General features: G+C 50.1%; 10 protein-coding genes across 10 annotated transcripts; 6 read left to right on the forward strand and 4 right to left on the reverse strand.

The window, feature by feature from the left end:
- Positions 1-120: 120 nt before the first annotated feature.
- On the reverse strand, positions 121-1,206 carry GCG54_00010170 (uncharacterized protein; the record flags this gene model as incomplete). The annotated part of the gene is made up of 1 exon (XM_045410101.1): positions 121-1,206. One exon carries the CDS (start codon positions 1,204-1,206, stop codon positions 121-123), a length of 1,086 nt encoding a protein of 361 aa, XP_045260268.1.
- A 2,838-nt stretch (positions 1,207-4,044) lies between these two features.
- Positions 4,045-4,278, forward strand: GCG54_00010171 (uncharacterized protein; the record flags this gene model as incomplete). Its single annotated transcript, XM_045410102.1, has 1 exon — positions 4,045-4,278. One exon carries the CDS (start codon positions 4,045-4,047, stop codon positions 4,276-4,278), a length of 234 nt encoding a protein of 77 aa, XP_045260269.1.
- A 1,476-nt stretch (positions 4,279-5,754) lies between these two features.
- GCG54_00010172 (uncharacterized protein) lies at positions 5,755-6,060 on the reverse strand (the record flags this gene model as incomplete). Its single annotated transcript, XM_045410103.1, has 1 exon — positions 5,755-6,060. One exon carries the CDS (start codon positions 6,058-6,060, stop codon positions 5,755-5,757), a length of 306 nt encoding a protein of 101 aa, XP_045260270.1.
- Positions 6,061-7,334: 1,274 nt separating this feature from the next.
- Positions 7,335-8,529, reverse strand: GCG54_00010173 (uncharacterized protein; the record flags this gene model as incomplete). The annotated part of the gene is made up of 2 exons (XM_045410104.1): positions 7,335-8,120; positions 8,191-8,529. The coding sequence occupies 2 exons, from the start codon at positions 8,527-8,529 to the stop codon at positions 7,335-7,337; spliced, it is 1,125 nt and encodes a 374-aa protein (XP_045260271.1).
- A 1,021-nt stretch (positions 8,530-9,550) lies between these two features.
- GCG54_00010174 (Glycerate dehydrogenase) lies at positions 9,551-10,570 on the forward strand (the record flags this gene model as incomplete). The annotated part of the gene is made up of 1 exon (XM_045410105.1): positions 9,551-10,570. One exon carries the CDS (start codon positions 9,551-9,553, stop codon positions 10,568-10,570), a length of 1,020 nt encoding a protein of 339 aa, XP_045260272.1.
- Positions 10,571-11,182: 612 nt separating this feature from the next.
- On the forward strand, positions 11,183-11,941 carry GCG54_00010175 (putative MFS-type transporter PB1E7.08c; the record flags this gene model as incomplete). The annotated part of the gene is made up of 3 exons (XM_045410106.1): positions 11,183-11,326; positions 11,546-11,657; positions 11,715-11,941. The coding sequence occupies 3 exons, from the start codon at positions 11,183-11,185 to the stop codon at positions 11,939-11,941; spliced, it is 483 nt and encodes a 160-aa protein (XP_045260273.1).
- A 1,458-nt stretch (positions 11,942-13,399) lies between these two features.
- On the forward strand, positions 13,400-14,882 carry GCG54_00010176 (uncharacterized protein; the record flags this gene model as incomplete). The annotated part of the gene is made up of 5 exons (XM_045410107.1): positions 13,400-13,855; positions 13,917-13,986; positions 14,047-14,064; positions 14,128-14,329; positions 14,387-14,882. Coding segments are annotated over 5 exons (1,242 nt in total), but the record flags the coding sequence as incomplete, so codon positions are not given.
- Positions 14,883-15,399: 517 nt separating this feature from the next.
- GCG54_00010177 (General alpha-glucoside permease) lies at positions 15,400-17,136 on the reverse strand (the record flags this gene model as incomplete). The annotated part of the gene is made up of 2 exons (XM_045410108.1): positions 15,400-15,528; positions 15,607-17,136. The coding sequence occupies 2 exons, from the start codon at positions 17,134-17,136 to the stop codon at positions 15,400-15,402; spliced, it is 1,659 nt and encodes a 552-aa protein (XP_045260275.1).
- An 895-nt stretch (positions 17,137-18,031) lies between these two features.
- On the forward strand, positions 18,032-19,126 carry GCG54_00010178 (D-arabinose 1-dehydrogenase; the record flags this gene model as incomplete). Its single annotated transcript, XM_045410109.1, has 1 exon — positions 18,032-19,126. One exon carries the CDS (start codon positions 18,032-18,034, stop codon positions 19,124-19,126), a length of 1,095 nt encoding a protein of 364 aa, XP_045260276.1.
- Positions 19,127-21,424: 2,298 nt separating this feature from the next.
- GCG54_00010179 (Xylanolytic transcriptional activator xlnR) lies at positions 21,425-23,604 on the forward strand (the record flags this gene model as incomplete). Its single annotated transcript, XM_045410110.1, has 3 exons — positions 21,425-21,845; positions 21,932-23,400; positions 23,437-23,604. The coding sequence occupies 3 exons, from the start codon at positions 21,425-21,427 to the stop codon at positions 23,602-23,604; spliced, it is 2,058 nt and encodes a 685-aa protein (XP_045260277.1).
- Between the last annotated feature and the right edge of the window lie 316 nt (positions 23,605-23,920).

Genomic DNA, 23,920 nt, shown 5'->3' on the forward strand with positions numbered 1-23,920 from the left:
TTGGGATGGTCAAGGGATGATTGTATGAAGAAAGACTGGGGCGTAGGATCGTCGCGTTAGATAGCAAAAGTTTTGATAAAGCCATTCTCCTTCGATGACGCCAGTTTGAATTGTCATACGTCATATCACTTGGACAATGTTCGGATGGGATTGGCTGGTTTTCCTCTCCAGCCCAGAACCGACTTTGATGAATGTCTCCTCAGCTTGTTGGCCTCTCGGCGGTCTGACAACGACGACCTCGCCGAACCCCTTCAACTCCAGTTCTCCATCTCCAGACGGAACAACTAAAGTCTTTCCTTTGTTTACATCCAACTTCTTTTCCCCAGCAACCCACATTTCTAACGCTCCTTCGCAAACAACCAAAACAGCAAACCCACTTCTCAACACCTTCTTCCCACGAATCTCAAGCCTTTCCAAATCGAAATACTCCTTTGCAACATCCGGCAACGCAGACCCGATGCTCGCCTCTGATGTAACAAGACTATCGGCCTCCCCTCTCGTCAGCCCCCCCGTATTAACAGCCGTTAAAGCCTTCTCGAACCCCAACCCCAAGTGCCCATCCTTGAATCCATCAATATCAAACCCCTTCCAATCACAAAGAATGGAAAGATCCTGCGGCTCCCGCACCTCGATCAGAAACACGCCCTCTCCGATGGCATGCAACGTCCCCGGCGGCACGTAAACTGTCTGATGAGCCTCGACATCCAAGCGGTGCATCCGCCCGAGCATCCCCTGCACGTCCTGCCGTTCCACCAAGCCCAACAACTCCTCGTGGGTCACATCCTCTTTCAAACCCAGGTCCACCTCCCCCGGCGTGAGGAGATACCAGGCCTCGGCCTTGCCGTGCCTCGCGCCGACGTGCTCCCTCGCCCAGTCCCGGTGCGGGTGCGCATGCACCGGCAGCCTCTGCCCCGCGTCGAGCAGCTTGACGAGAAGTTTCGTGTCCGTCCCGAACGCGGCTACGTGCGCGGCCCCGAGCCAGTATTCGGGGTCCGCGGCGATGGCGTCGGCTAGCAGGCGGCCGTTGGGGAGGACCGTCATGCCCAGCTTCGAGCTCGCGCAGCCGAGGCAGCATGTCGTCGAGGCGACCCAGTCTTCGGGCTCGTTCGGGCCGGACGGCTTGTCCGAGCGGAAGGCTGATATTTGGGGACCTCCTAGGTAGAACCGGGCCGGCGGCTGGTTTGCGGGGAGGACGATGGGGGCCATGGGGACGGATGAATTGTTATAAGTATTTGACTTACACACGGATATGGCGGCTGCTGGGTGAGTTTTTTTTTATTTGAACATGCACGGTTTGCCGGAAGCTTGGCGAGGACTGTAAGACGAACAAGACGGGTGCGGCATACTTATAACCAGGCACTTCCATTAGCTTTATGGACGTTCAGAGGTGAAGTCGGGAAATGTGGATTGTGGTCCGACCAACGACGAACCCAACGGCGGGCCCAGCAGCGTCTTGACATCCAACCAGCATCGCTCATGGGCGGGCGACCCCTGCTAACGGGCACCAGACTGGCAATGGTCGTTCCCCCGCATGCTTCGGTATGCCCTGCGTGTGCTCTGCCCCTCACCACCAAGACTGTCTGTCGTGAGAAATCGAGCAACTTTTCCGAGAGTCCCCTCTCGGCTGGATTTCCCCTTTGCCGCCAGGGCTTACGTTAGATCACGTTTGACGATGAACGACGGAAGACAGCATCAAGGAAGATACAGACGAAAGAAGCAAAATACGCGAAGAGCAGGAAGAGGTTGTTCGTCACATTTTGTCCAGTCAAAACTCTGAATACTCTCTTATTCAAGTTGAGCCTCGAGTTTCAATGAAAAACTACAATGGCCGATCAAGCTGCTAGATTGGCTCAATCACCTGAACGAGAAGCTACCATGCGCGTTTAGGCTCTGGGCTTTCCCAAATAGCTTCAAACCGCCGTGATGATGCTAGTTTACTGTATGATGCTGTCGCTTAACATCGTCATATCCATCTTGAAGATTGTTGCAGGAATCATTGCGTTTCCGACGCGTTATTATATATCCTCGAGCATCAGCCGCAACGTGCAGCGGACGTGAGCCTGATTGGAAGATTGCAATACTGCAACATGTTAGTAATACCATAGCAACTGTAACTAGAGGGCGGAATGACGCAGGCCCGTATTAGGATATCAATTTGGCAAGAAGGGCCTGCAAAACACGAGGTATGTGACTTAAACCAATAGCGTACTTTTCATACATGCTTTTGACAACGTCCCCATTGCTGTCCGTAACTGAGCAACCTCCTGAGAAGCTCGTACACTGGATGTAGGAGACCAGGGCTAACAGTGAACCATTTCTCGAAGCCGCACTAAGAATGCGTAAGTAATTTGGGTTTTCCCGTTGTTGATAAGTTAAAGGACACAATAGACATTTTGGCCGTCATGATTATTTCTAGAACGGCGTTGTATGGTAGTCGATGGATTTGAACACTTACATTGCCGTAGCCGAGGCTTGAAACCTAGTTGGTAACATACTTGGAATGCGTATGATACCCGTTGACGGTTGATGCTGCAAAACTCTTGAAGAGTAGGTAAGAAATCATCATAATTTCGCGATTACTTTACCGGTGCTGGTTTAGGCTGGCTCTTTGCTTGTGAGGAGTAGCATAATACAAGTGTGTTGATGCATCAGGAGAGCGCAATGATGAAGGCATCTCGCTGGATTGCTCAAATGGTAATCCAAGTTCTCAGCATCTCGAAGGGGGTCCGCTATGATAGACTGGCTACGCCGTTCTGTCGCACAATTGGAGCTCAAAAGCAGGACGCGGTCGCTGGAGCCTCGCTCATTTCATACCGCTTCATTACGAACCCCCATGACGTTTTTAACCTGATGAATCTGTGTTCTATTGGTTATAACACTGTCCTAACATCGGCCATGATCGTGAACTCAGAGAATACAAATCAAGATGTTCTGTTGCATCTGCATACCTCTCGAGGCATCAATTCCAAGCCCAACAACGCAGCTGGTCACCAACAGCTTGCCCTTCAGCGTGATTCTTTGTCCGGCGACTACCTTCAGCACTTATAGCAAGCAGTCCCTGTCTGCAAACAACCCTACCCGTTGGCTAGGTAGCGTTTATTCTTCTGTGTACAGTGTTGATGAATTTGCTGAACTAGCCTGCTGCACTGGTCAAGATATGACAAATGAACTAACTATGCAAGGCAGTCACAAGGGCCACATCTTCAGATCTATCCTTCCCAGTCTCGGTGCACTTTTTCCATGTCCAGAAGATAACGAGATAGCTTCGTCATACACCACGGTCCCGGATACACTGCTTGAGCCGGTGACCGGCTCGGATTTTCATAGTTTCATAGTTGTGGACTGCCGAGGTGGACGGAGTGGAAACAGGGTATTGACAGTGCAAAGTATGCAAATCTTTTATCACGTGTTCAGGGAACGATGCTGCACGGGAATGCGACGGAGGAGTGTGCCAGGTCATACATAGCACGGTCCAGGGTTCCCGTTCCCATCACCTCAGAAGTCGCTGTGCGAAGTAAAGAAGCCCATTGCCTCGGGGACACAGGAACGGTTTTTTTTGGGCTTGTATCTGATTGATGAACGTGGCTCTGTCCGATGCAAGGTATGAGACGAACCAGCCTACTCACCGCGCCCAAATTGGATTTGCGACAATAAGCTTAGCGGTCGAAATTGACTCGCTCGTCTCGCTTGATGTAATTCGCTCATGTAGAGATAGTTGATGAGTTAAGCATTGGGACTACGATCCACAAAATAAGGCCGACATGAGGCCCAGTCTCAGAGCCAGGTAATCTTATAGACTCAACAACGGAGACCGGTCAATGGGGCTGGAAATTCAAAGATTTGCGGAGGGGCCCGATGAGCGGTCAGCTATCATGATCGGGATATCGTTACAAATTCCGAGCCCAAGTACGGTCAATAGACCTCTGTCTTCATTCTCACACATGCAAATTTAACTTATTCGACATCTTGCAACACACTCTCTCACATCACACCACCAGGAAGCTTTCACAGGGACTCATCGCTGCCTCTTTGGCCTTCGGTTTTATGGAAGGGTGCCGACGGGCACCTGAACTGTGCAAGTCAGACGTTGCGCCCATCTCACGAGGCCTGATAACCGGATGGGTTTGCAGTCTCTCAGAAGACATGCTCTACCAAACGACTAGTGAGATTACTGGCGAGAGGCAACGATCCGAACCTGGTGTCGTCGGATGGGAAACGATGAAGTGCTGCAAGCCGCAGACCATTGTAAGGCAGTCATACACCCAAAAAGATCAATAATCGGAATGCTGGGCCCTGGCAACATGCGCTCTGAAGGTTAAGCGGATTTCACGCTACTTAGCTGGGACACAAACTCCCATTGATGGGATCAACATCACCATCATTGAGGGCATTGGGGTTTGGAAAAGCCTTGCGGTCTGCAGGGCCGCACATCCACTGACGAAAGTAAGAGGCGTGCTCCGGGAGGGGACCAAACACTGCTTGCATGATATTGTTAAGCCATCTTGAAGCTCATAACTTTGTGAAAGACGACCCAAATAAAAACTTCTTTGAACTCTAAGTCAACCCCAAAGAAAGGGTCATGGTTTGAGTTCAGATATTTATGTTGTTGCACAGCTGTATGTATACAATAATGCATCTCTCTGCAACACGGTCATGGAACCTGATGCGAGATCTTGTGTTCAGGTGATTTTTAGAGTTTGCGAATATCCATAGTAGTGAAGGGACGCACTGCTAGCGTGGAGGGAGCGCGTGCGTGGTCCTTCCTCTTCAGTGGTTTTAGGGAAAGATACCGCGTTTTATCCACTATGCTGAGTTTGATGCTGCTAATTTCAGATTTGATGAAGTGATCTGTGCTCGTTTCGTAGGCCGTCGAAAGCCACCAACTCAGTCTCACTCTCGGAAAGGGCGAGTGTTGTGTTACTAATACGAGACAATTCGGTTCATGTGCTGCCCGATCTGGGAAAGTTTCCCCGAAGCCACGGAGTCCCGACAGGTGTGGATCCCCCGCATTCCGGGACCGGCGGTCACCTACCTAGGTAGTGTGGCAGCATTTTTAGATTTTAAGGTGTCCTCAGACCTCGACAAATGTCTGCGGGCGCAAATAAATCTCTCTCCTATGACTTAATACCTCGCATAAAGATACGCATACAAACCGGAAGGTCTGGGATCTGGAGGAGCTCGCCGCAAGGATAGCGAAAGAACCTGGATTGGCTGTGACGACCCTCCACGCAATAGGGAGAATCAAGCCTCCATAGTCATTTCAGACACCACCTCTCAGCACATACGACCACACCCATTGGAGAACTCGGGATCCCGTCCGCTCTCCCATAGATAAGCCAATGAGGGCTGGAGTAGTAGTCGGGTCGGTGACGACCGGCGAATGCCCGGTGTTGTATGTCTTTTGCCGATTCTTGCTCTTTTGGCTGATCTATGTGAGCTATGAATCTCTGAACTTTTGTCTAGAGAAGAGATTTTGACGACACGATGGCAAGTCTTCGGATGTGACTTGACAGTTCACAAAATGATTTGATGCTTTCTTAATGACTAATGACGCTGTTTTTTTCAAGAGACTGCTGGTGTCGCTAACCTGTGACCTGTCGCTTGAGGATCTGTTGAGTAGCCATGTCAGGGAACAAGATCTACTACACGATACGTTGAAGAAGTTCATTTCATTAAGCTACTATAGTGGATAGATTCACCATAGAATCTCTCAGGCGTCTGGCATGGAGCAGGACAAATCAAGTCTGACCCAGCTCATGCCTTGAATATCCCGTACTTGGCTCGGCATCGTGAATCACCCGTACCTCCCACAGACTGGCAAGATTCTCGAAACTTGCAGTTATCGAAAGCCGAGTACCCTGTGAACCAATCGCCACTGAAGTGCTTGCATTCGAGAAATGGCTGATCGTTGATGCGAGGGTAGCCAAAGTCGCACACCTTGCCGGTGATCTCATCGTTTGTGGTGCCATCTGCGTTCAAACAGGCGCAGTACTTGTAGTGGTCGCAGGCTCGAATAGTCAACGCGAAAGCGAGAACGGAAAGAAGAAATGATGCCTTCATGGTGCTGTAATAAGGCTGCGGTAGTGACGGGTAGCTGGATGTTCCCTGCGTGTGAAATGGACCGAGTGGTAGTACTGACTAAAGACTGTGTGACGAGCTTGGGCGGGTTGACTTCCGACTTGTAGATAGAAGTTGGACGGGCTTGCGATGTGTTAGCGCATTGCTGGTGGTTTTATAAAGTCGCCCTTTGGTCTCCATCGAGCAAGGATTTCAACTGCAATTGCATAGTTGACGGTATCGCCGACTTCAGCCGCCGCCCTTCATCGCGCCTTATGCCAGCTTGTGGGTATTGCGACTCTTGGCGTGGTGCAGATTCCCCTTTTGACTGACTCAACTCAGTATCAATCAGATCCATACAATACACCCCCTGAATGATTGTTAACCCCAATACCAGCCTAGCAGACTACATATGCTATTCGCCGTAAGGCCCCGGCCTAGCCTATGCAGTTAAAGTGTTAAGTACCACGCTTACAATCATTCAGGGGGTGCATTGTAGGTTGGCCTTCATTTCAGCAGCCGCAGGGATATTCACTGAGCGGTAAACTCGATCTAGTGCCTGATTTGGAACTATCCCTGCCAAGCGATTGACAAGTTGCGACATGCTTGTGTTCAGCTCCGTAGGGTAACTGCATACTAGGTAGGTAAAATCCATAAACTGCAGTTGCATCTTCTTCCAGCTACTATGTCCCACCACAGTACCAGCCAACCCGAGACAACCTGCCTCAGGCTCGGCATGATTAGTACAAGCAAGAGTGGTCGTCGAGTCGAAAACAAATCCGCGTTGCTCTCATTCCGTGCTCCAAGACTCTAGGCTTGAAAAATGCCCAACGCCAACAATTCCTTCAGTGAATCCGGCAAGTGAGATTGTGTCCGCGGCATTCTCGCAGGACGACAAGAAAAGACTATGTCTCTTCTTTCTGCCGGCCAGACCCAAAAGATACACAGAATTTGGTCTCACCAAACTACCTATTGCTGCCTAATTAGGTGATCAGCCACCTCGAATAGACATGATGTAGAAACAATCCGAAGGCGGGCTGCAATCTGAAACGCTTATGACTGAGTGAAAAGTAGTAATGACTTCAAGATACTTTACTTCTTATAGCGGTGCGCTGGTATCTACCTTCTGTCATCGAAGCTATCCCGAACAAGCACACGTAATTCACTGTTCATGAAACAAACGCGAAGGAGTCACGCTCTGTCAACCGAGCTTATCTCATTTGCCCGTCCACGGTGTGAGACAGGTCAAAGCTGCGCTTGAGATCAAACTCTACTTATCAAGACAAGTAATTCCGCAACGCATTTTCCGGAAGCTCCTTGCCAACGTAATCAGGTACACGCTCAAACATCTCCCAGGACGTGTGCTTGAGAAGATGAATCTGGTCCCTCACCCATGCCTCCACCTCCTCTTGGCTCGGCGTCTCCCCCTCGGCACCACGCTCATTGACTCGCTTGATAGCCAGGTCGCACCGCTCTCGAAGCCGCCAGAGCTTCTGCGTCATAATGGTATTCCTTCCCTTGACAAGGCTGTCGCAGCGCAGATTGAAGCTCCTCAGCGATGTGGCCGTGTCGTCCGCGTCAGGATCGAGGAAGTCATAAGAATTGACCAAACTCAGACGCTCACCGCAGTTGCGCACTCGTATGGCCGAGTGCTCGAGATATCCGCCCGTCATCATTACAGCGCCGCCGACGGAAGCTCCCTTGACCTTCTTCATTCGCCCGTCGCCCATCTTGATGACCGTCTCGCCGCCGAGCATAGTAGAGGTATCACTGAGCATGAGAACAATCACAACGGGGGCCATGTCCTTGTGCCACATATCGAGGACCTCGTCTTCATCCAGATCTTCTTCAGAGGCCAAGTTGGCCGTAGGAGGCTTAGGCTTCATCGGCTCCTCGGGAAGCTCGTAAGGGGTGCTGACTCCGCCGCCGCCGTCTCCTAGCTGCACGTTGATGTACCCTAAGGCGACCTCGCCGCTCTGAAGCCTCAAGGCATGCCCGTAGGCGCTGTTGACTGCGGCCTGGGTGACAGGATGGTTCCACGCTTGCTTCAAGAAGACACCATCCTGTTGTAAAAGTCAGAATGACGAGCTCCTTTCATATCTCACTCGGTAGGTAACCATGGAAAGTACTCACTCCCTTGGAGTCACCGTACCCGCGGATAATGCAATACTCTTTCTCTCCATACGTCTTCATATACTTATCCAGAAACTCGCGTCTGAAGGCCTCTCGACGAATCATCCGGATGCCCTCCTCCGAGAAGAGGTGGAAAGGCTCCGTGTAGCACATGTCAGGACATCCTTTCGGCACTGGGAGTCCGAGGTCTGTAAAAGTGTGGCGGCGGGTAGGAGGTTTGTAGTCAAGATGAATGGCGGGGTCAAACTGAGGGATGTAGAGCTCCGCTTCGATCTGCTCTTGTGTCATGGGCATCGCCTTGGCGAGCAGATCTGGGCAGCTGAGTGTCACGGTGGCCATTTTGACGATCCGAAGTACCGCTAGTTTGTGATGCAAGAGACTGCTGAAGAAACATTTGATGATTGTTCAAGTTGATGGGCTCGTACAAAGAAAAGATATGGTTCCGTCGTCAATTTAAAGTTTCGAACTCAGCTGATAATAGCTGACGATGAAGTATCACGGGCTTCTAGAGGACCCATGAGAGGACAGTCTTCTTTGAGCCAATTACAGGCCGAACGAATATTAATACCTATAAGGGGATTTAAACTAGGTGACCTAGTCGTGAAACGCATCCGAATTGAGCTTATCGTCACGAAGTGTTGTCGTGTGATTCAATCAGAGGGTCTATCATCTCGTCCTTCAAAGACGCAAAGATACATGTGGCACGGATCGATTGACCGCAGCAGGGAAAGCGTCCTGGTATAAACTCCGGCAAAAGCCAAATTTCACTGGTACAGCGTGCGCTTTGTGTACTACTGGCAACTCTATTCTTTTCCGGGATGATATGCCGGTGTACTGTCTCACCGCGAGACGATCTATCAGTTTGCTGGGCGAGTAGAAGGACTCCCCAACTCCCGAGCTTATCTTCTGCATGTGCACTAACGCATCTCACAGCAACCAACGTCACAACCCCAAGATACTATGGCAAGGTAGGCAACAGGCCTCGTGCCGTCGAACCGGCCATACTTCGAGAATCCTTCATCCCGAGTACGATTTGGTTGCGCGGATCGCGCATGATGTAGGACCATACGAAGGGGCCATTTGTTCGGTGACATTAACTAGCCCAAACAGATCTCCGATATTACTCCGCACGAAAAAGCATGCCCGGGGAAAGATACCTTTACCGGGGCTCCGAAAGCGGCCCCACAACAAGAGGGCCGATATCTATCTTGATAACAAAACCAATCACTTCTCCGCATCACTCGTTATCATCTCTGGGCATCTTCTCAGTATATGGCGAGAATCTATTTGAACAGTGAGTTACTCCGATTGCGGCTTGAATAATTTCAAAGAACCACCTCATAACCATTTGCCTTAGAAAATGAAGCATCACGTCGTCTGTCTGGACGCCGCAGAGGCTACCTTTCCGGACTTCGATTTCCCGCATACACGCAGCCTTTATGAACGCACACAGCCACACGAGGTCGCAGAGCGTATCAAAGATGCAACGATTGTCGTCACCAGCGTCGTTCCGATAACTCCGAATGACCTGGCCCATGCATGTCATCTGCAATGCGTTGCGATCGCCGCGACCGGTTTCGAGTGGCTTGACCGCGCTGCATTTGTCGAAAGACGCGTCACCGTCTTCAACTGCCCGCAAAGCAACGTTGAGGCCGTAGGGGAGCATTTCCTGACGCTATACTTCTCCGCCCGCCGAAAGGTTGTTGAGGTCCACGCTGCAATTACAAGTCCGGAAATGGACTGGATTCGAGAGGGGTCTTTGACGCCTCGGTGGACACAGGGGCCGCCTTTGAGTTGCGAACAAGAGGTCCTGGGGATCATCGGGTACGGAGCCCTCGGGAAGAGAATCGAAACTTTGGCAAGGGCCCTTGGCTTCGGCAAGGTCTTGATTGCGGATCGTAAGGGCGAAAGCAAGCCCCGCGAAGGAAGGGCATCTTTTGACGATCTCATCAAGAGAGCTACCACAATTGTGGTTTGCTGCCCTAAAAGCCCAGAAACTATGTCCTTGATCTCGGACTCGGAGTTTCATTCAATGAGAAATGAGGCGCTTCTTGTGAACTTAGCTAGAGGTGGCGTCGTTGACGAGCAGGCACTAGCAACTGCGTTGAAGGAGGAGAGAATTTTCGGAGCCGCTGTGGATGTTTTCGAGACGGAACCCGGTGGTGTGGGAACTACCCCTCTTATCCCAGATGTTTCAAACGGGGAGACAACTGTGCCGAACCTGACTTTGAGCAGTCATGTTGCGTGGTTCTCACGGAAAACCATCAAAAACTTGCAAGATATGCTTAAACTTGGTGTAGAGAGCTTCGTTGAGAAAAACAGCGACGAAGACCGCTGCAAGCGTCTACTGGTAATTCACAAGGGAGAGGTGCGGAAGTAAGACAGATTATCCGTAGACAAAAAAGGATCGATAGAGAAGTGTGGCCAAGACGACCGGCTAGGGAGTTCTGCCACTGCGCATTGATAAGACATTTGTTTCATCTTACATTGCGGCTGCATCTCACTCTTAGCTAGGTAACTCCAGCAGACTTGAAGTGACCTAGGTCAAAGAAGTATACACGATAAAAGCCGAGCTTTCCGTGGCCAAGAACGATAACATAGAGTGAAATAAACGCATGCTTTCTCCCCAGAATTCATCACACCATGTCTCCAATACGGGGCCTGTCTTGCAGACGTGCTGATTAAATGAAGTTGTTGATTGGAAGCTGGCAATCCTACGTTGTATCATATCCTAGCCTGCGCAAGGAAGTTATCTCGAGCGTCAAGGGTCAAGTCGCTAGAACTGAAAAGGCAATTTCATACTAAGCATACGACGTCAGCGGCCAAGCATATCAACCCTTTCGAAGAGAACCATAGTTACATATCTACGAGCAAACCCTCAAGAAATCTGCTCTCTTGTTTTGATGGCCAGAGACAGATCTTCTCGTATTTCTGTTTCTTCGTTGTGATATTTTGACGACATGATACCCAAGATGGAGAAGACGACCGAGAAATGGAGGCACAGAAAACGGAGTATCAGCCTGCCCAAGCGTCCGATGTTGCCACTGCCGAGACGTTTGTCACTGCCGATGAGCACGTTCTTAACTTACAAGACTTGGATCCGGCACTGAACCTCAAAATGCAGCTTATGAATAACGTGGGTCACGTCCCAAGGTTTCATCTCCGTCTTATTTTACCAATATGATCATTGGGAAAGCCATCAACGGAATCGGATGGATTGATACCATATCACACAAAATTGTTCTTTCTCAACGGCTTTGGGTGAGTAGGATGATAACTGCCAAGCTTCTGTTCCCGTATGACCTTGACTCTTAGAATACGATATGCCGTTGACTCAATGATATCCCTTTTCCAGTCTGTCATCGCGACTCAGGCGTTCCGCGAGTTTGGGGAGTGCAGATACGCCTATCGCCTGACAATCGCCAGCTACGTCGGAATGCTACTCGGCACGCTGTTCTGGGGCTTCGGTGCCGATATCATTGAGTGAAGACACGCTTTCAATGTCTCCCTCCTTGTATGTTCAGTCAAATGCATCATAACTGATGCCATGCCAAACTGGGAGTCTCTGGGCTTCTTCGTTGCGATGGTTGGCTTCGTCGCCGGTGGTAATCTCCTCATGGACACGGTCGTCTTCTTGGAGTACCTTCCAAGCAACAAGCAGTGGCTTCTAACCGCTCTTGCATGTTGGTGGGGTTTCGGTCAAGCAGTTGCTGGATTTCTGGCCTGGGGCTTCTTGGTGTCAGAGTTATGAGATTGCTCGGACGCTGCAAGTTGCACCAAAGCTAACAACTGGAAATGGCCGTATACTATGTTCACTGGCGGCGCCCTCGTCTTTATAATGTCCGTGCTTCGGGTTACTGTCATCAAATTGAAGGAAACTCCAAAGCATTTGCTTGGTGTCGGTCGGTGATGAGGCCGCCGTAATAGCGACTTTTCAATACTTACCCATGACTTATAGCCGGCCCTGCTCTTTGACTGAGGCAGATCTTGCGGCTTGCGGAATCGTCATGTCTGCCCATAGCAAGAAACGATTTTCTGGTGGTGAGACCTTGCTGCATATCTGAGGCCTCTTCAGCAGCAAGAAGATGAGGTTCTCGACAACTGGCATCTTCCTGTCTTAGATCCTAATTGGCCTGGCCTATCCCCTGTTCTACGTTTTTCTTCCGTGAGTGGCAGCGTCTCTATCTCCGATTGATGTCTTGGGAGGACTTGCTGACGATCATCAGGACATACCTTGCAAACAAAGGCGCCATCTTCCACCGAACGCAGTTTATAACGTGGCGCAAATACGTCCTCGCCAACATCAGTGGGATACCTGGTCCTATTGTTGCCGGTTTCATGTGTAACACGAAGCTTGGGCTTAAATACACCATGACTATCGGTGCGATGATCACGATGGCCTTTTTCTCTGCCTACACGGCTGTGCAGACCTCCATGCAAGACTTGACGCTAACTTGCGTCATTACCTTCTACATCGACATTTACTATGGAACTCTACGCATAGACGCCCGAGGTTCTTCCCAGCGCCCACAGGGCAACTGGAAACAGTATTGCTGTTGCTTGCAACAGGATCACGGGAATCATATCTGCGGTGGTTGCGAGCGAGGGGAATACAGGCACCCCGGCGCCTTTGTACATTTATGCAGCTCTGTTAGTTGGCGTGACTAGAGTTTCCGTGTTGTTCCCGTAAGAGCAATATGGTCTTAGGAGTTCTTGAAGCATGCTGTAGGGCAAAGAACATCAATCATGGACTCCAGCAGAGACGAGAAGGTTGCCTTAACTTGTTACATCACGGACGCCTTCATGTCTATTCGGCATTGCGCGGTCGTAACGGCTTTAGTAAGGTGTTAAGAAGGTATGTTCTGGATAGCACGATCATTGCATAACAGCTGTGGAGAAGAAATTATGAACGTCGGAATCGAAGGTACGTATTAACAATTCTTCAATCTCATGCATAGAAGAGATCCTGTCGCTTTTGACGAGGGGATCCTCGTGCATCGGCGGTGTCCAATTGTGGACACATCCCCGGTATTCGCACCACCCATTGGCCGATCCCAAGCCCTTTGCGACCGAGAGGGTATTGGTCAGACCATAAATGTTATGTATGTCGGAGGCCATATTGTCGTTGCAGTCGTCTCTGCATGTGTGTGGATCCTGTGCTGGAAGGGACAACAAGCGAACCGGCCAACGGAGACAACCCGGCCAACAGAGAGGAGACGTAGTCTTCCGGAGCACCGAGCTTTCCCTCTCTTTCCCCATCGTCTTTCTCCGTATCAGTCTCGAGAATTTTACCCCCACTTCGCCCTCCTCATCAACCGCGGTTGAAATTGTTCAGCTTTTTACTTCAAATCAAGGTTTCATCTTGGCGGTGAGCGTTCGATGCTGTAGTCTTCACATCATGTCTACTAGTGACGCTCAACCTGTCTCGCTCCCCGCCGGGGCGATCGAGGTCGCGGACGGGCCGATCGACGACTCCGAGTTCGACCTAGTCGAATGGGATGCCTCCTCGGTTGGATCAGCGTCTCTGACCTCCAGCGTTCATGCTCATGAGTACGAGTTTGGTCGCCGATACCACAGTTATCGCCACGGACGCTATCCATTGCCAAACGACGAGGAAGAAAAGAACAGAGAGGATATGAAGCATGCTATGATGCTTGAATTGACGGTATTCTTCCCATCGGCCTCTTCATGATAATCGTTGTGATGCGAATCTATCCTTCATGCAGGACGGCAAGCTGTTCTACTCCCCGATTGGAGACAAGCCCCATAAAGTGATTGACATCGGAACTGGTACTGGTGAGTAATATCAGCACCAATACTTCTTTTGGCATGGTCATTACTGACAGCTCCAACCAGGTATTTGGGCAATCGAATGTATGTTTTCTAGGCGCAGTGCGAAGACTGTGGATAATGAGGCCCACTGATTTTCTGTTACAGTTGCGGATCAGTTCCCAACAGCGGACGTCTTGGGCATCGACTTGTCTCCAATTCAGCCTACCTGGATCCCCCCCAACGTCAAATTCCTCGTCGACGATGTGGAGGATGACTGGCTTAATGGAGACGATTTCGACTTCGTGCATCTTCGAACTATGGCTAGTGTGTTGAAGAATCTTGACAAGGTTATTGGCCAGGCGTATAAGTGAGTCACGGTCGAATAATGCCGGCCCTTTGAGGCATACTACTGACTCCTGATCAGTCACCTCAAACCCGGCGGCTGGATCGAGTTCCAGGAACTCCATATTTACCCCCAATGCGACGATGGGACCATGAAAGAAGACGATAAGCTCAAGGAATTCTATGACATCGTTCTGCAGTCGTTTCTTTGTTTCGGCGCGAATTTCCACAAGGCTCGAGATCTAAGACCCCATCTTGAAGGTGCCGGTTTCAAGGACATCCGCCGCGAAGTCAAGAAGGTGCCCATTGGCACCTGGGCTAAGGATGAAATCCTCCGACTGTGTGGGCTGTATCTCAAGCATGCCATCAGAGACGTCTTGCCAGCCTTCAAAAAGCCGTTTGAAGCCAACGGGCTTTCGCCCGTGGAGACTGAGGTATGGACCGCAATTGCGAGGAAAGAGATTGAGGATAACGGCAAACATCGATACTTTAACTTTTACTTTTGGTACGCTCAAAAGCCGGAGAATGCGCCCGTACAGGACGATGGACCGGGTTCCTCAGGAGGCGAAGAAGCTTGACAAGACTTTAGCATACGCGGCCAGGAGACGCGAAGCTCGATGAAGAAATGGCTTAGACTTTGTTTGTCATTGTACAGTTCTTTTCATGCATTTTACGCATAAAGCAATAGCATAAGAAAAGAACAACTATTCACATTTCCCAGTGGACATGCCAGCTTTCATCTGCTAAGTAGCTATTATCTTAAGTAATGAATCCAAGCTAGGTGGATTTTTCATACCAGATGCTCTGTGGCTGGCCTGGGAGGAATGACCAGACAGCTATTGGTAACAATAATTGACGCGATAGGCATATATCAGGTTCAGCACATCGAACTGTAGTTCTTTAGATATGAGGAAAGCTGCTTGGGGAATGACCCTGTTGCTTTGATCATTTGTCAAGCGGTTCTCGCCTTTAGATGTGAAAGGCTTAAAGCTTGGATTTGATTTATCAGTTGATTGAGGTTTTTCTGCGAATTAGTATGCGATTGTTGCAAATCGTTTTCGGTGAAAAACATTAAACCTCCCACCTCTTTGGTTCTCAAATCGATTCCTTGTTCTTCATATTAGGAAAAATATGTGTTTCGTCAATGATGTAGCCCCGAAACTTGCGTGCGGGAACACGATTCTCAAACAGGTAATCGATCTCCTCAAAGGTGCGGTCTCCAGTCTATAAAACAGCGTGATATGTTAGGACCGTGTTTATGATATCTGTTGAACTAGGGACTATTCGGGGAATGCAACGTACCTCTGGGAGACGGAAAAAGCTCCAAGCAAACGAGAATAAACTAAGTCCGCCCCATAAAAACTCGATCATGGCGCCAGCATTGGCGGACCCGGGATTCAATAGGTAAGGGCCAGCAACAGTGATAACCAAGTATGAGATACCGTTGAAAGTGGCGGTGAGTGACAATGTCTTTGCCCGAAGTCTCGTCGAGGGAACTTCGGACGAAATGACATATGCTAACGGTCCAATGGTAAGAGAATAGACGAGTTGCATCGTGATCAAGATAGATGCCTGGGCCCAGGAATAGGCTTGGTTGGTTTTGTAGTCAGGGGCAAGACACATGAACGCCACGACCCACAGACAAGCAATGTTGTAGGTTAGTCCGTACATCCAGGCGCGTCGGCGACCGAACCAGATGATGGGAAACATGGAGCAGAAAACACCGACGAACCCAACCCCGTTGAGGCCGATGCCCATGTTGAAGGCGTTTTCTGAACTTAGTCCAGTCTGCTCAAAGAGATAGACAGCGAAGCCTACTGGGTTGCCCGAGAAGTTTTGGACGATGAAGACGGCAGAGGCGATCTCGAGGCGACGGAGATTGGGTCCCTTGAAACAATCACGGAATGTAGCCCCAACTTCGAGCTCTCTCTCGTAAGCGTCGGTCTTGACCATCATGGCAAGCACATCGTGGTTGTGTGCGTGACACTGCGTGCTAGAAAGTCGATCGAGTGCCTTCTTAGCATCCTCCAGCCGGTTCTGGCGAATCAGCCACCATGGTGACTCAGGACACCAGTAGAGGAAGGCGAGGATGAAGATAGGCCAGACCCATTGGAGGGCATATGGAATCTTGTATGCCCATACGCTGCTCCAGCTGACGAAGGCTCGCGTGATGCCTGTCTGGATGAACTGGCCCATCACGTAGCACAAGCTGACGTACGCGATGAAGATTCCACGCAATCGCAAGGGCAGGACCTCTGACGCATATACAGGAGCTAGAACGTGGTAGCCACCCCATATTATCCCAGCAAGATACATGGAAACGGCGAGAACGGTGCGGTTTGGTGCAAAGACTTGCATGAAGACGAGGGCTGAAGTCATGACGAGGTAAATGGCCAAAGTCTTCTTCCGGCCCAAGGAGTCCATGGGTACAGCAGCAAGCCAGGCACCGGCGACCTGTCCCACGATAGGGCCCATACTCATTGCCACCTGCCACTGGACGGGAATCTCCATGCCATGGCCATCGACATGCTCGCCAAGGTGGTCTCTAAACGCCGGCAAAGCGTAAAAGTTTCCGGTAATTTCAATGTCGTAGGCACGCATGATGATCGACATCGAGACGAGCATCGACCAAAGAGCCGCTTTATTATAACGCCTGAGTGCCTCCCATATTGTCAGATCGTGTTCTGAGAGGATGGCTTGTACGGCTTTCTGCTCATCCGTGGCGTCGAGTTTACCGCCATCTTCCGCAGCAGCAAGTGTGTCGTGATTGTGATTATCATCGCTGCAAGTATTGGCATGCTCTACCATGGCTACCTCAGATTTGGGTTCCATGTTGGTTTTTGATGTGGGAAGTTAGAGAAAATCGCAATTGATGGAAAGAAATGTCGGGTTTAAGCATGCCACATAGGCAGAGAGGATGAGCTGCAGCTTGATGTTTTTATAACGTATCAAACGACGGGGTTAAGTGGTCACAGGAAGGAGGAAAGTCGTTGTCAGGTCATTGATGGGCAGGTTGTAGACATGTAATCCGGGGAGAGGAAGGGTATACCTTGCCATACCCCATGGGGACCCCGCAGAATGTTGCGAATCCCTCAATCCATATCGGTGGGGTCCGCTATGAGGCCAAGATGCAGATAACGCCGGCTATGATCTAGTGACGAATGTCCGGATGAAGTTACAAGCCAAACCAACGCGGCGTTACGGCAGCACGCAGATGGTCAGTCCAACAGGTGACTTATGTGGAGAGATTGCTTGGAAGAAACTGTCAAGCTCCAGGGATCATGGCTTGGAAATGCGACGAGGATCGCGGAGGATTTCCTCTCCAGCCCCCCTCCATTATTACCCGACGGCAAAATGATCTTCTCGGACATCATCCCCAACCCCACAAATAATGACACGCTGCCCAAACCATTGTTTCCATCAACAGTTGATGCCCCATGTGTCCAAGAAGACGAAAACTAATCCAAACAAAGATTGGTGATAGGACACGTTGCCTACTTAACCTGCTCTCACAGATGACCATTTGACGCCATGTAGCCTTACGAAGCCTTTCTCCACGGAATTTATAAGAACTGTGATCGTTCGAGGTTCCTCAGAGTCTCTCTCTAGCAAGGACCAAAGTCACTTCAACGCAAAAGGGACATCCTACTTATGATTTTCTGGTTGATTTTGACACTTCTCTGAACCTTTCATTGTCTATTCACTTGATCAACTGTCGACTTGAGCCATGACAGAAATTCCAGTAACTGGCCTCAGCTCCCCTGCACTTGTGATGGGAGGTGCAGGTTTTAGTTACCAACTGCACCCCGATCCGGAATCTCTGCCAATCACGGAAATCCTTCTACGGGCATTTGAGCTCGGCATACGTTCGATTGACACCTCACCTTACTACGAGCCTTCTGAGCAGCTCATGGGGGCAGCCCTCGCACATGCAGACGTCAAGGCCAAGTACGGCCGCAGCGACTATGAGATCATGACCAAGGTTGGTCGCATCAATGCGAATAAGTTCGACTACTCACCAGAGTGGGTTTACAAGTCTGTTGCGCGATCACTGGAGCGTTTTCAAACCCCGTACCTGGATGTCGTCTTCTGCCACGACGTTGAATTCGTACCGAAACAAGATGCCATCATCGCTGTGGGTGTCTTGCTTGATCTCCAGCGGACCGGTAACATTTTACATGTTGGCATATCAGGATACGACATCGACGTTTTAGTAGAGATTGCCGCCACAGTATTGGAGCGGTATGGTCGCCCCGTGGACGTGGTCCAGACATGGGCTCAGCTCACCCTCCAAAATACACAAGCCGAGACACGCGGATTCGACAGGCTCCGCTCTGCTGGAGTTAATCGTGTCCTTTGCTCCAGCCCGCTGGCCGTGGGCCTGTTAAGGAAGGGAGGTATCCCCACGGGTCTCACGGGCGATTGGCATCCTGCTCCTGAGGGCCTACGGGCTGCGGCAGCTGAAGCGGCGGAATGGGTGGAGAATAACGGAAGTGGAGAGACGTTCTCGTCGGTTGCATTACGGTATGCGATTATGAAGGCAAAACAAAACTGCACAGCATCTTTCGCGGTATCTACAATCACGGGTGTCAGCAGCATATCCGACCTGGAGCAAAATATCGCCGCCGCGAGGGAAATACTGAAACAGGGCTCCTCTGCTGGAAGCAAGGCACCCGGCAGCTTGCGAGATTACTTTGAGCTGGATCAACAAACACTGGAACGCAATGCGCCGCTTTTTAAGCAGGCTCGCTTAATTCTTGGAGAATGGGTAGATTATGACTTCTCGGGCCAGAAGAGCATACTCGAAAAGAGTCCACAGTAGATAGCTAGAAGCAGATCATGTCAGGTGATCGAGAACCCTGAGCTGCAATTCTCTTTGCAGTAATAACTGGAACAGTAACGCTGGCCTTTCATATCATTTTATTACAACGAGTAGAGGAAGAGATGTCTCCAATCCGCATCTCATGATCATGTCTAATCTCTAGAACGCGGTGGACAAAACTTCAGGACGTCTCAACATATCTTGTAAACCGCGATTGGACATATCTCCATCAGATATGGTAGCTTGTAGTGAGGCTCATCATGCAACTGGACTCTTCCTTTCGGTACTGTCGGTGTCTTTTGCTCGGCAATCTTCCACTGATAATTGGCCCGGGGAGCCTCACGCTTCCCTCCCATGGATTTGGTACACCTTTCCCCTTATAACCTCAGGATCAACGTTGAGATTGATAATTTCAATGGTTGCAGCATGAGATCATACAGAAATTAGTAAAACGGCGTCTATGATGCCGCCAGCCCATTCTTTACCCTTGATTTGGTGAACAGGACCAGCATTTTTGATTCCTACACGGACACGCCCGATCAGTATAAATGACGAGCAGAATGCTAGCTCGTGTTGATAGGTCTACTCGTTTTCTGCGTCCATGGTCTACTGATAAGTCGAAATTCAGTTTGAACTTTCCCAATAGACCGACAAGGGTGTTCCCCTTTTTACCGGCGGTTCAATAAACTGTGCCTTTGCCCCGCACGAACCTCCGCCTTTCCCCGGACTTCGTGCGGAGAACTATGTCGAGGTTGGCGATCTTCGGCTACTAAAGCTTTGGACTTTAGGTTGGGTACATATTCAGCACTAGCTGCGGCTACCGGCATTTATCAACCACTAGCACATCGCATGCCAATATCCCGAACATCACTTCCTTGATTATTTGCGCATGGACCTTCCCCGTCAGCATCTACTACGTGCAGGTTGAGAACCTCGGTACATTATTGTGGATTACCGAAAGCAACCCCTCATATCGGGTGGTGCCAGACTCTTCATCAAATGACCTGCCAGACGTCGCAGACAATGTCTGAGTGGGGCGGCACAATCTCAAGCTGGCCGATAGCGGTTGGATAGGCGATGCGAACAATGATCATGCATCACTGCTGGAAACTTCAGCCCTTATTACCCCACGGGTAATAACCTTTTCCGTTGGTAATTTTCGCCTCTCTACCAACACTAGATAGATGTATGAAGACCACACAAAGCGAAACCCCATATCGTACAATCCCGGCATTTCGGAAATATGGATGCAGAGAACAACGCCGACGGGTCAATACCTCTAGTTGGACCTTTTGCAGGCACTCGTAAAAGGACCAGGCGCGCTTGCGACCGATGCAGTGCTTTGCGGGTTCGTTGTGATGGCCTTCAACCATGGTATGTGGTCTTCGTATTCTTGAACATGGCCAGAAAGCACCGATGGAGAATCAGGAAACTAACGCAACAGTGTATTGTAAAGTCGTCGTTGTCAAGGTAAGCAGTTGAAAAGTCTCATCAAATTTGGTGATGCCAGGTATGAATGGAAACTGCGGCTTCTGTCTCACTTAATATTGTTGACGCATTGGACCGCAAGCTCTCAAAGCCTCAATTCATTGCTGCTAATTGAATGTTTCTTGTGGTCTTGCAGAATATGAGCAGAGTTGTTACTACGCTCGGAGCATGCGTAGGCGAGGTCGCAAGCCGGCCTCTGAGAAGACCCCAGAGCGATTTTGGAGATCTAGCCCAAGACAAGAACAAGATGACGAGATCCACTATGGCGAAAGCGACTCATCGGGGGCCCATCTAGACTCGGGGCAAGGCATATCCTCGCAGCACCGACCGCCATATCATCGTCATCAGCAGGAGCAATATGGACAAGAAGGCTCAGTATCCCAAACAACATCCCAACGTGGTATCAACTATGACGACCTAGCTTCCACTCATCATACCAGTACCGCGAGTAGCGGCAATGGTCATTTTAAACCTTCCCCTCCAAATCTAGCTATGGGCAACCATATCGCATCCTCCTCTAACAGAGCATCGGAGTTGATGGTAGATACGACAACGTCAGCAGCAGTCGGTTCAACGTATACCGGGAATCCAGACCATCTGGAATCTTCTGCTGACCTCGAAATTTCGACCATATCCATGTCAAGTGTCACTGCAGAGATACCAGGTTCGCACTTGCATGGTGCCGTATCGTCTATTGGTAGCCACTGTCATGATGAAGCCCCACAATCAGAGAACACAACGCACTCAGTCACAGTAGATTCGCTGCTTAATACACAGACGGATGAAGGATACGGAAGCAGAAGTGGCGGAATGTTAGGTGCTGCTTCAGCAGCAAGAACAACATTACGAGAGCCAGAAGTGAACGGAAACCGGGCATGTCGCTTCAAATGCCTCGAGCCCATCATTCCCATGCTACAAGGCATCATCGACGCCAAACTTGCATGCGAGCTACTGGACCTCTACTTTGTCGAGCCTGGCGGGTCGCTATTCCGATGTTCCTCGCCTTATGTTCTGGCCCATATTGTGAGAAAGGAATCTCTACTCCGTTCCGCTAACCCCAGAAGGTCTACTCCAGCATTGCTGATCACGATGCTGTGGGTCAGCGCTCAAACTGCCGAGAGCTCGCTCTTTCTTCTTCCTGGACAGAAGTCACGAGTCTGTGAAGAGTTGAGGAGGTTGATGATGGCTCTGATTCAGGATCGAGATCCTGATTTCTGGCATAGGGCGACTGGTAAACCCTCCTGTACCCTCACTCACTCAATCTCAATGGTCTTAAAATCGCAACCGAAAACATTAGAACTAACGTGTCTCGTACAGAGGGGCTGCTTATAAAGGGCTTGAAGCTTTCTACAAAGGCTGCTATGATACCTGATGACTTCGATAATGCGAATATGTACGAACATGAGCGACCGTCATCTATGGCTTCGGAGCCACCCCCGGCCCCTTCAGTAGATGATGTGCTCACGTTTGTTCTCATTACCATTGTTGTTTCTGGTGGAGACTTCAAAGCGGATTGTTTCCGATGGTGGAACAAAGCACTAAGTTTATCGCATAAAATGAGACTCAACCGAGAAGACGCAACACAAAAAAACATGTCGTCAACGGAATACTCCATATGTACCGGAGGAAGAACGAGCTCGACATGCGCTTGCCGCTCTTGCGAGGCTGTACGCACAGGACTGTCAATTGCGGAAATTCAAGAAGAGCGCAGGCGGGCTTTCTGGTTAATGTTTTGCCTTGATCGACACCTGGCACTCTCCTTCAACTCTCCTCTACGTATTCTAGACGACGAGTGTCAACTATACGCACCTATGCCAGATAAGGCTTGGGAGTCATCGTCGCTTCCAAAGAGTCCCATTACCACGAATCACGACCCGGAAGCCGTCAATGGCACGCAACAGGAACAACACCATCTGGTACGCAGTTTTGGTGCTCCGACTCGCGTCGTTGGCATTGGCTTCTTTGAGTATTTTTTACCCTTGATGGCAATCCTGGGCGACATCATTCAACTACACCGCCGGAAAAATCACCCACGATTTGGTAATCTACACCAGTCGAAGAGCACTTCAACAAACGGCGTCATCCAAGACAACCAGACACACGAAGGCCCTGGCTGTAACATCGAAGGAGACCCGGCTTATCTCATGGTGGAACAGGTCATGGCTGAATGTGCACAGAGCATTGTTGATCTGGCGGTTCGGTACGAAGTTGACGCCCTCGATAATGCCGGGATCCCAGCGAGCCAGGTCCGCACCCCAAACTCAACAGGTTTTGCTCCCAATGACGAAGAGCAACATGTCTCAAACAGCTCTCATTCTCAAAGCAATGTTAATGACGCCACGAATCATCGTCACGATAACGACACCACATGCGCAAATCAACACCAGAGATCAACGACAACCCAACGTCACCATGCACAGGCACAGCTTGTGACGGCATACAGTACTTTCATCATTAACGTTCTGCATGTTCTGTTACATGGGAAATGGGACGCCGTTTCTATGTTAGATAACAAGGATGGCTGGATACCCTCTGTGGGATTCATGAAGTGCGCTTCTCACGCTATAGCTGCGTCCGATGCTGTCTCACGCATCTTAGCATGCGACCCGGAGCTTTCCTTCATGCCATACCTCTTTGGAATCTACCTTCTGCACGGCAGTTTCATATTGCTCTTGTTTGCCGATCGCATGCCTCAAATCGGTCTTAACGAGTCTGTTGAGAGGGCTTGCGAGATTATCATTCGTGCCCATGAGGTCTGCGTGGTTACACTTAGCACTGAGTTCCAGGTGAGATTCTCCACTTAATCGATCATGATCTCTCAGGTGTTGATTAAACCACCATGCTTGCAGAAACATTTCCGCAAAGTCCTGCGTTCTACTTTGTACAGCGTGCGAAGCGCGGGAACATCTAGCGTGGAAGAAAGCAAAGCGCGTCGAAGAGCGCTGTCGCTGTACCGGTGGAATAATGGATCAACGGGTTTGGCCTTGTAACAGAGCGACAAGACATGGCGATCACGGAGATATCGTCCAAGGATGTTCCTCTGCGTGCCGTAGTCACGCTTCTCCCCCACTTCTTCCCCGCGTTCTCCACGCCCCCCGGTTCGACTGAACTGGCAAGCCGTCGGCATTTTATCTGGGATCATCGCAGCGCTCCTACAAGGGCACTTTGTAACACCAACTCCACCTTTGCAAATTGCCGACGGATATTTTTCATAGCTGGTTACACTTTTGCTCTTCCCCTCATGTTCTAGTGGCGATCAATGGCGCGTAGGCGATGTGTACATGGCCGTGGGATATGCTCGCTCCA

This window comes from Colletotrichum gloeosporioides (assembly GCF_011800055.1).
Source record: "Colletotrichum gloeosporioides strain Lc1 chromosome Unknown consensus_70, whole genome shotgun sequence".
NCBI classification, from domain to species: Eukaryota; Fungi; Ascomycota; class Sordariomycetes; order Glomerellales; family Glomerellaceae; genus Colletotrichum; species Colletotrichum gloeosporioides.